This window comes from Macrosteles quadrilineatus, unplaced genomic scaffold, assembly GCF_028750875.1.
Source record: "Macrosteles quadrilineatus isolate MER2022 unplaced genomic scaffold, UCM_ALF_1.0 Scaffold_8__2_contigs__length_117827958, whole genome shotgun sequence".
In the NCBI taxonomy this organism is placed as follows: domain Eukaryota; kingdom Metazoa; phylum Arthropoda; class Insecta; order Hemiptera; family Cicadellidae; genus Macrosteles; species Macrosteles quadrilineatus.
Genome location: NW_026542601.1, coordinates 89,448,412 through 89,459,660, shown reverse-complemented (window position 1 = coordinate 89,459,660; position 11,249 = coordinate 89,448,412). Strand labels below are relative to the sequence as shown.

Below are 11,249 nucleotides of genomic sequence, written 5' to 3'. Positions count from 1 at the left end.
ATAGGTACTCTCGTTTTTCAGAAGAAGGCCACGTAAAATGGCTCATGGGCCGTGACAGACGGAAGACAGACAGACAGAAAATGAGATGAGACTTGTTTCGGCTTCTTTAATGTATAAAACGTAAAAATAACCTAAAAAATTTATGATTCTGAGCACTGTACAGACAAATTATAATTTTATTTATATAGATTTGCATTTTAACAAACTGTGTTTTTAGCCAATGGGGACCTAAAAACGAAAATGGGGTGGAACTAGAAGAGTTAACATGTCTTTGGTTGTATACCGTGGATACAAGGCAATGCGAAGAAGACAGAGAAGATGGTGGGTGCATCCTGTGATAGATGATAGATTAACCACGGGATCATTTGTGACTCTGTACCCAAAATTGAGGGAATACCCCAAAATGTTTTTCAACTACTTTTCTTTCCTCCACTTTACTGATAAATAATTCTGTATCAAATGCTTCTGCGTCCATTGCATACTACAGATCACTAAACACAAAGATGACTTTTGTCAAGAACAGCCAAAAGCGCACGCTCGACTGAACACATGTGTACGCTTCAATCAATGCTCAGTCTTGTAACTCCAAGCCAGCGGCAAACATAGTTAAAGTAAAAACTACAAGTGCCGCGTTTCAGCGACGTTGGTTCAAAGTGCATTTGCATGTGAACGAACACATTATTGTTCCTAGGTACTTGGCAAACGCGGCGTCTAACGCCCTCCTGTGATCAAGGTGTAAGGGCAGGGGTTTGTAGTAAACATGTAAAAACCAGGACTAACATTCATTTAATAAAATACTTTTATTCGTCATTGATACAAAATCAAGTCAACTAGCAAAGCTTTACTACATAAAAAAAACTACACATTTGAGTAGCCTATGTCAATAATCTGTTAACATGTTTGAGTTTTGAATTCAGTAAAATCTCGATTATCCTACCTAAACTGGCTGCGGTAAGGTCAGATAAGCATTGCATCTGAGTCCGTTAACAGAGATATTTTTTTATTGCGAACAAATCATTAAATTAATGAAATATCCATGTCAAATAAGGTTGGTCTTTCATCACAAAAAAAAATATTGACAAGTAAAGTACCACTAATGTAACTGTAAAATTCAAGATACAGCAGCAATCTTCACTTGATTGTAAGAGGGTGGACTCATGGTCCAAGCACGTCAACCGAAGCTTATTGTGCATAAAACTTCACTTAGCCAGAGCTCTTCATTCACACAGTAAATAAGAGGACTCAAATGCATCGTGTAAGCTGCACACTAAAACATTCAGAAAGTCCAGTCAAGTGCAGGTGGCTTAAGCCTGATAAATATCTTACAAGTACAGACATGGGTAGCAAAAGCGGTTGTAGGCCTACTGTACCAACATACCCAAGTCATGCTACAAAGAAATTGCACAAAATTTCATGATATTCGAGCAAACCTTCCATGTTGGAAGGTTGGTTAATCGAAGAGCAGATAATCGAGAATACTTTAAAGCAACGTATAAAAATAGGAAGACAAATTAAATCAGAATTAGATACAGATCGTAGTTTATTCTGTAAAATGTCCACTAAGCTCATAGAACTTAGTCATTCACTGAATCCTATCTGCTTGGCTGAGTTTTTGGTTTAGGCATTTTTGCTAGTAAGGCTTGTATGTCCTTCTTCTCGTCATAGGTTTTCCACAACTCAAACAAGTTAATCACATATTTTGCAATCTCTTGGATCTTCTCAATGTCAACATTCAGTTCAGCAAACCAAGACTTCAAGTCTTTCTGAAGAATGACACAAGCGATTTGAAGACAACCTGAAATAAACCGATTACAACATAATTTCCACTTTCATGTTTAATCATTTTAATTAAAGTGTTGCAATAGGTAGCAAACTTGACAAAAACTAACTAAATTATTATTCATTTATAAAAAAGGAATCAATGCTTTCCACTAATTATTGGATTGAATATCAAGCAAAAACATCACAGGAAATTGTTTCAGACACAATTTTTAGATGACAATTCAGTAAAATCAGGAAAAATATAGTTCATCATACGGGCAAAAGTGTCTTAACAACCTCCCTTATTTTCCGACCTCAGCTTCGCCTCGATCGTAAAACTTGAGCTCAGGTCGGAAAGAGTCACTTTACGCCCTAGTGATGAAATATTACACCATGTACAAAATTTAAATCACTTTTACTTACAGAATTTTCAATCAAGGAAGGTAGGTTGTTGGGGAAGTGGTAGATTCCAGGCTTGTGAACCATAGCTTATTAAATCAACCCTTCCATGGTTGGAAATGGTGTCAGCGACAGTGAAAATTTTTTTAGTACCTATTTCTAGTGCCGAAGTGGACTCTTTCATATTCAGGTAAGCCTGATATCCTGACAAAACTCCTTAAAATGTAGGCCTACAACTGTTCTTATTACCTATGGCTATCTGGTAGGGAGGGTAGAGCAGACAGACGTCAGTACGTAGAGAGTCATTGATGACTCGCCAGGCCAGGGCCAACAGCTGTTCTTCGTGACCAATGTCCTGGATAAGTTGTAGCAGAGGCCGGTACGGCTGTGACAACACACCAGTTTATATTCAAAATAATAGTTCTTAAAAATGTTTCTATTCTGACTCTCAGACAAATCAAATTTCATGAAAATATATGAAAAACAAGTTAAAACTGAACTCATACTGAATCAAATGAGGGAAAAGAAGCGAAAATTGAGCCAACAAAAGGTTTAAATTACCTGTATCCGTCAAGTGATCCTAGATTGTAGTTGGTTGACTACAGCTGTTTCGTATTTGTAAACACATCTTCAGGTCAATGTTGCATTGATTTATTCCATCCTTGGAATGGTTGTCATGATGTTAAAAGTTCACAAATAACAAAAGTATGTGAACAATTAAACATTAATTGGCCAAAACACAAATACATAACAAATTTGGCGTTTTGGCTAATAAATGTTTAATGTTTTGTGTACGTGACTTAATTGTGAGCTTTTAACCTCATGACGACCATTTCATGGATTAATAAATCAATGCAACATTAACAGCTGTAGTCAACCAACTAAAATCTAGGATCACTTGACAGATACAAGTAATTTAAAAAATTTTGTTGTAAAAACCAGTGATCCAGAGGCTATACCATAAAAATAAAAATTGAACATTGTAATAGGATTAAGACTCATTTCCAAGACACAACGAATAATACAATACCATTTTAGCTTTTGAATATTATGGTTGTTTCACACATATTATTTGACGGATGAAATTACTTAACTTACAATAAATTGAATTTGTTGATAGTAAGTATAAAGCATTCCATAAAAAGATTTACCTACCTCAACAAGGGTACATCTATCAATAAAGGTAGCCTATAGCTATTTACCTTACAAGAGTAGTAAGAACGTTTTTACATCACGCAGGTGAATGTTGTGCAACGAGCGGAAGCGAGTTGCATAATTTACCTAAGTGATGTAAACACGCTCTTGCGTAACGTGTAACATACAAAATTTTACCTGACCCGACAATATACAGGAGGTTACGAACAATATTTTTCATTATCCATTTTACTCATCTTCTAACAATAACGTTCATTTACAAACAAAAGCTAGGTTAGGAAAATTCTTCAAAACATAACAATAAAATTCAAGCGCACATCTGATTTCTAGCGTTGAACGTCGTTGGCTCCATAGAGGTATATTTTTTAAGTTAAGCACTCAATGTTATTTAAATGGGTTTCATTACCTCACCGAGTGAGTTTTTTCAACTTTACATCACTCGAGAAGTAACGAAGTTATATGCATATTTTTTAATAAATAAAACTATAGGGGGGCGAAGCCCTGAAGAAAAATCACCTTTTTAGCTACCATTTTTTTTGTTCCTCTGCACGATGATAAACTGTAAAACGGAACCTCAATCGTAAAAATCAATTAAGTAGGATGGATGAAGTGGTGTTACTGAAAAAACCCTTTTTGTCTCTACAGTAGAACCCCGGTTAACCGAAATAAAGGAGGGAGAGCCGTTTCGGATAAAAATCTTTTTTGGATAACCAATTTTTCTGTTAACCCACCATATGCTAAAAATAGCCTATGTATTACCACGCTTTGAGGGGAAAATAAATTAAAAAGAATGTCTATATTATAAAGTGTTTTATTTCAGCTACAAAAATGGGACAATGGGTTAGAAAATACTTTAAACTAAACAATTAAAGTTACTAAACCATTTTACATTACTTAATTTGAGTTGTGTATTATTTTATTGAACCGTTTCGTTTAACCCGGGTTTCGGTTAACCGGGGTTCTACTGTAGGAGATAGAAAGATATTTTAGCTGGATAAAAATTGGAAAAATTAAAAATGCTGTTTGGTAAAAACTTAAAGACAGTTGGAACTCGATAATGCAACATACTCTAATAAAAGATTCATCAGACAAAGGTTGTAATTGTGTTTTTACAGAAGCTTAGTTTCTTTTTGGTTGGTAACAGAAATTATTTCTCATATTTTTACATTTAATAATGCTGGCTCTTTTGTAGATTTGGTAGCTCAGATTTCAATTAAAATTTGTCATTTCCAGAGTATTATTTATACTGGAGATATTGGTAAATTAATTAATAATATAATTCTAAATTTTGAAGTACAAAATGCCATTACATTTTTTTTTTGTTATAATACATTGGTTTTTTGTAGGCTACTTTAAAATTTTGAATTAGGCCTAAATTACATTTCCAGAGCGTACTTCCAACATCATAATGCAACTTAAGCATCACATCTCTTCCTCAATAGCCTACATAAAATGTCTGGCTAGTCTAGAAAACAGAGACATTTTACTTGACTTACCTGGTAGACTATGAGGCAGCAATCAAGGTTCTCCAACAAGTAAAACTCACACTCCAGAATGTGGTTTGTCCGATATGGGAATTCCTGTGAGTAAGCGTAGTTGAATTTGTTTTTGACTGCAAAAAAAACGATTCAGAAAATATTGGAGAGTGCTTGGGCTAGAGACTGCAATTCAAGTTTAATTTTCAGTACCAACGGGTTCGAGCCTTTGCTAGGAATCGTTAAACAATATCATAAACAGACATTTTTTAATTTACAAAAAAACATTTTATTACAAACCAAACCATAGACATTTGATCGCTTAAATAATAACAACTCTGTCATGTAAAAGTATGCAACCAAACTAAGAAAGATACACTTTTTATGATCTTGCTTAAGTTTAAGTGCTACTCACACAGAATTTTTCTCCCCTATAGTCATTAAAACCTGTTGTTCGACTTTTACGCTCACCAATGGAAGCAGATAAAAATATGATACAAACAAAATCTTATTAGTTTCAAATGGCTTGTGACAGCGATTTTTGCTTGTCCGCAACTACTTCTAAAGAAATTGAGATTTGGAGCGCCCTGGAGCAGGGATGGCCCAAGCTGCTCCCCAGGTAGGTGGGGGGGTCCGGGAAAAATAATAACCATGAACTAGCGTTTTTATGCAATCCAAACAAAATAATGTTTTGAAACATAAATTGGTATTTTAATTGGGTTTATTATATTTAACCTATATACGCTTCAGTGTTCAATAGATGAGGGAAAACAAGATAAAAATCCTTTCCCACCACTTCATTCATGGAGTAAAAAGGGTCAACTAACTTAGTTGGCTATGTTCTACTCACCAACAGTTTGACAAGTGGTTATCAAACGGCTGTTGGAGATGACTCCAAACTCTTCAACTTTGGAGGCTAAAAAGACACATGTTGGAGCCAGAAGTAGAGGATCGATGCATTTTAATGAGTTTCGGGCGTAGAATCGCTTGAAATACACAGTAGCAGTTGCTATGACTTGCTGCCTCAGTTTCAGCTGTTCGCCTAGGATCTGAATAACTGAAATAAGAATAGTTAGACAATTAATTACCTTATAGCCAATTAGTTGAAATAAGAATAGTTAGACAATTCATTACCTTATAGCCAATTAGTTAAAATAAGAATAGTTAGCCAATTAGCAATTGGCCTTCAGGAAGTGTGTGAACATTGCTCTGAATTGTATTCCAAAGTTGAAGAAAGACATCGGGACGATTTTCTTTGTGTTGCTACATGATGGTAAAAAAATTAACCATCAGATACAACTTCTAAGGAAATTTGTAAACTGTTTATTCAAAATTATAGAAAATCCAGAAACTTTTGAGAAAAAATAAGTCAGTACAATAATGCAATGCCATTTGTTTATTTTGGTCCTTAAGTAGACCGGTACACCTCCGAATTATGGTCCTTATTATCTTCAGAATCCATGGCATGTGTAATACCCTACTTTAAAATTTTCCCTGCGTCAAAACTAATCTAGCAGCCCTAAAAGTTGTATTAAAGTTTTATCACCATTAGTAAGTTTAGAATTTTATTTTATTATTAATTTCAATGCTGCGGAGCAGCACGGGTCCTCTAGTAAACTTTTTTAAATAATACTTTAAATTGAACTTTTATGGAGAGAAAATTTACTAGTTTTCACTAACGTTCGCCATCTCAACTCTACTATCTCTCTAATCTTAACTTTACCAACCCAACCATTGATATTAATTTGACTGTATTTTCTTCACATATTGATATTTTAGGTCTGTACATTGGACCAATATGTAGATAAAATAAAACAAAATTGTTATTGATTTTTTATCAATTTAATGAGAACACTTAATTTCAAACAGAGACATGAATATGGACAAAAACTTATCTCTATCTCAGGATTAATAGTTATAGGCCTAATAGGTTTTTTATTTAATAGCAAAGGGGCTTATATTAATTAAGAGTTGTTTATGTAGAATATACTCACAGTTGGAGAAAAAGATAAATATTTTCTGGTATTCCTCCTCAGTCAATATATTTAAATCATGATTACGTTCTCGGATAAGGTCCTGCTTGTCCAAAACCCACTGTTGGCTGAAATATTAACCCATTACTATAAGCACAGTAAGTTAAAAGCCTTCTTAAATTAGTTTGTTTCATATAAACGGCAAAAGCCAATTTCTTTAAGATTTATCACTAAAAACAGTAGTGATACAATATTAAAAATAATAACAAACCAAGAGTAGTAACATGGATTATAAATAGGCTAATTATTTAGAAAAGGAGTTGACAGAGCTAAACTTTGAATGATTTAGGTTGACCATATTAGAGTTCATTTGAGATTTATTATAACGAGAGGTCGTCCAGTGGTCGAAACTCGACCAAAAATATGTAATGTACTAACTTATCTATTTTCACCCCACACTGTAAATAAAACATGTGATTGGAGTTTCTTCCATTTGTTTTGATTTTCTGTTTATATTTCGTTGTTATTTCGTCACCACCATGGCAACGCATAAGATCCATGTTAATTTTTTCAAATTTTTAAACACATTTTTTGTGCTTATCTTTGAGCCTATTTAAATTTATAAAGGGATTCTGCACACCTACAGGAAAATAGCTTTCTAACGGTATGCGTAGATTTACCCCACGATGCACACGAGCTGAGAAAAAAGGTTTTAAAGAAACATGCTTGCCTATTAATATATACCTAGATAGATAGATTCTAATGTAATGGAGTGTTTCTTAAGCCCAAGGTATGGACTTAACCATCCTCAAAGCAGCTTACATAGTGATGTGTCAAAACTGAATCTCAAATCCATCAAAACATTGAAAAATATCGGTTTGGAGATTCGATCAGTGAGTTTCGTGATTCAAAAGTTTCAAAATTGAAGATTATGGCAGTTTTTATTTTTCAAACTGGTGACATTTTGGGTTATTAAGTTACAGTAGGCCTATCATTTTTTATCGCCATTAACACACAAGCTGGCGGCAAAGGAGAAAATATATCACCACTAACACTGATGAATAAAGTGAATAATATTCTAGGAATGTGTATCATAAATAATAATAAAATGTGCAATATAGCCTAGTTTCATATCAATATTAATTTATTAAATACAAATAACTACCTAGATATCGATGTATTCTTTTTAGTTGATCTGAATTCATGTTTATAAATTTTGGTGCAAGGATTAGAAATTATTTTAGTGTTTGTTGTTCATAAAAAATAATGTTTTTATGTTAAAAGTGTAGATAAATTAAGTTAGTTACATATTTATGTTAATATATCAAGTCAGGTGTCAATTTCTTGCAGTAGCCTATTAGGTCTACATAATACAAATCATATATTAATAGGCCTACCTACCTTTATTTTTTTTACCTTTGCCAGGCAACTAAAAAAGTTTTACGTTTAGGTTGTAAGATTCGAGATTTGATTTTTAGTTTTGGGTTCGAGATTCAAAATTCCTAGTTTTGACGATTAGCCTACTAGCAGCTTGCATTCCTAGGTACTTAAGGTGCATCCTAGGGAGACTCTAGTCAATTGGGCCCTAAGGCCTGACCCTGCCAGCAGGCGCCACCAGTGGGGTTTTTTGAGCACAATGCCGCTGGTTGACACAATACTGCTGATAAGGTAAAAGTAAAGAAAGTACCTTACACTATAGTGAGGCCATAAGAGACATAACTGAACCTTATTAATCTTTAAATTGTAGTGACAGAGACTCCACATTAGCCTAGGCTACTTAGTACTTACTGTAACTAAATGACATAAAAAAACTAGAAATAAAAAAATAAGTTAAGTTAGTAGAGTAAGTTAGGCTTGTAGCCTACGGTAGATTCAAGATTTATTTCGGCCATTAAGTTATTTACAATAGGCCTAGGCTTTGTCTAACATAACTTATTTTACGCAGGCCCGTTTTTGACCCTGTCAGCGCCCTATGCGCAACTAATAGTAAATAGCGCCCCTTTGCAATATATATATACAGGGTGTCCACCGACCGGGAAATCTGGGAATCATGATGGAGTTTTTTGAACCAGGAGTTGAGTGAATTTTGTATTTCTACCTGGAGTTTTCAATTTACCGTAATCGCGCACTGGAGAACAGTGATGTTTCCGTGACCGCGGGAGACGATAATATGTCTGCATACGGCCGTGAGCTATGATCAGATATTTCCACGATTGCAGAAGACGATGATGATATCTACAGAGCCGCGAGGGACGATTACGATGTCTTCAAGACTGCGGGAAACGATTACGATGTCTACGGAACCGCGGGATACAATAATGATTTCTACACAAGCACGAGGGATGATCACAATTATGCCGAGATTGCTCAAGACGATGAAAATGACCACATGACCGCGGGAAAATATTATAATTTTTTCCACATTTGCAGAAGACGATTATCTCCATATGTCCGCAAGAGATGATTATCTCCATATGTCCGCGGGAGATGATTACTATGTCCAAACGACCCCGAGGGACGATATAATTATGTCTTCACGGCCGCGAGGGGTGATCAGAATTTTATTGCGACCGCGCAAGACGATGAGAATGGCCACACAATCACGGTAAAAGGTCAGAATTTGACCACGCTCGCGGAAGACGATGATAATGGCCACAAGACCGAGGGAGATAATTACCATTTTACCACAATAGAGGGAAGCGATTACTATGTCTACACGACCGCGGGGGAAGCGATTACTATGTCTACACGACCGCAGGGGAAGATATAATGATGTCTTCATGGCCACGAGGGGTGATCAGAATTTGACCCCGATCGCGCAAGACGAGGATAGGCAGAATTTTTCCTCATCCATGGTAGACGATGATAATCTCCTCTCGACCGCGGGATATGTTCATATATCATACCTCGATCATGGAAGACGATAATTATGTCTACTAAACGAACCGACCGCGGAAAATAGTAAGAATCTTGCCGCAAACGCAGGAGACGATTACGATGTCTCCACAGCTGCGAGGGATAGTATAGGCCCTAAGTTTACCGCGATCGCATGCAAATACAACCACCAATTTTTTTTTATTTTGCAAATTTTTGGCGCCCCCCAAAAATGCCAATTGCCTTGCGCCCTAGTCACGTACCTACCGTGCCTGTTTGGTAAATCGGCCCTGATTTTACGGTAACTTATTTTACGTTTCAAACAGCAGTTTTTCAAAATAAGTTAAATACCTATATTAGTTCAATGGCTATGATATACACAATTGCAATGGTTTTCAAACTAAGCACAAAGGTTAAAACCTAGATTACAAGAAAACTAGATGTGACATATTATTCTAGGTTAGATACCTAACCTATAACTTATCTAAGCCAAAGCCTAGTCAAAACAGAAATACTCCCAACGCATAAGGAAATTAAATAGGCCTAAAACAATTTGAAATCGTCGTTTTACTACTTTAAATATATAAAAAGAAACTTCAGATTTACTTACTAGTGAGAACTTTGCCAGAAGTTACCAGCCATGATCTAAAAAGATACAGCAGCCTAGTTGTCAGATCCTCAATTCAGGATAATAGCTACCATCACCCTAGTTGATGTCGAACTTTACCTGTAGTAGTTTGGTTTAACTGATAGTAATAATAATCATAATTTATTTCAAACTAATGCTGATATACCAAACCTGCTCAAGAATAAAAGGTGTAAACTCTTGTTACAAAGCTGGGGTACAGTTTTTTGAGGTTGGTTTAGGTTTTAGGTTAGAAAGTCGCTTTCGTACACTGAGCTATAACTCAGTGCTTTCGTAATCGTATGACATTGACATTTGACAGGGGGAGGGGACCGGGACGACAAGACTTTTTCCTTTTAGCGAATTTCCCATATAGGGAATAAGCTATTACCGTAGTACTCATAGTAAGACCTAGACACGGGACCGATTTTTTTTTTCATTTTGAGGTCCCTAGAGGCCAAAAACACCATCCGTTCAAATTCATATATATGTATATATTTATATATTTATATATATATATATATATATATGTGTCCGTTAGCACGATAACTCGAGCAAAAATTATCCGATTTTGATGAAATTTGGTACAAACGTGTAAACCTACGTTAATTCGAACGAGTTCGCGATCCAGCATGATCGGTCCATGGGAACGGGGGTTTACGGGGGGTTTTATGGGGTAAAAATAGGTTTTTCCCATTTTTGACCCAAAAAACATAAAATTTAGCAATTTCTTTCCAAACCATTTTGTAGAGCTTAAAAAAACAAATAATTTAGTACATTGAAGCGTTATTATGCGCCTAATGGTTACGGAGAAAATTCCAAAAAATTGTAAATTTAAATTCCCATGTTATTCTTATGGAGAATAAGTAAATTGTTGTAGTTTGCTTGTTTATGAACATATTTTGATCAAATTTGGAAAATGTCTTAATTTCTTACTAACTATTAACGTTTTACAAAAAAAAAAACAGTTTTACCCTCCCTGATGCA

At 35.2% G+C, this 11,249-nt stretch overlaps 1 protein-coding gene across 1 annotated transcript; it reads right to left on the bottom strand.

Moving 5' to 3' along the window:
• Nucleotides 1-796: 796 nt before the first annotated feature.
• On the bottom strand, nt 797-10,288 carry LOC128999585 (cyclin-C). Its single transcript, XM_054426170.1, has 6 exons — nt 10,248-10,288; nt 6,785-6,891; nt 5,641-5,847; nt 4,812-4,927; nt 2,410-2,545; nt 797-1,795 (listed from the first exon to the last, which is right to left on the bottom strand). The coding sequence occupies exons 1-6, from the start codon at nt 10,277-10,279 to the stop codon at nt 1,593-1,595; spliced, it is 801 nt and encodes a 266-aa protein (XP_054282145.1). The 5' UTR covers nt 10,280-10,288; the 3' UTR covers nt 797-1,592.
• Between the last annotated feature and the right edge of the window lie 961 nt (nt 10,289-11,249).

What these genes read in the sequence shown, in the direction of transcription:
- LOC128999585 (XM_054426170.1), bottom strand. Translation starts at nt 10,279, where the DNA reads ATGGCTGGTAACTTCTGGCAAAGTTCTCACTA. An exon ending in AACCACTTGTCAAACTGTTG is followed by an intron (nt 4,928 to 5,640) that starts GTGAGTAGAACA and finishes TTTTTTTTGCAG; the next exon opens with TCAAAAACAAATTCAACTAC. An exon ending in GCTGCCTCATAGTCTACCAG is followed by an intron (nt 2,546 to 4,811) that starts GTAAGTCAAGTA and finishes GTGTTGTCACAG; the next exon opens with CCGTACCGGCCTCTGCTACA.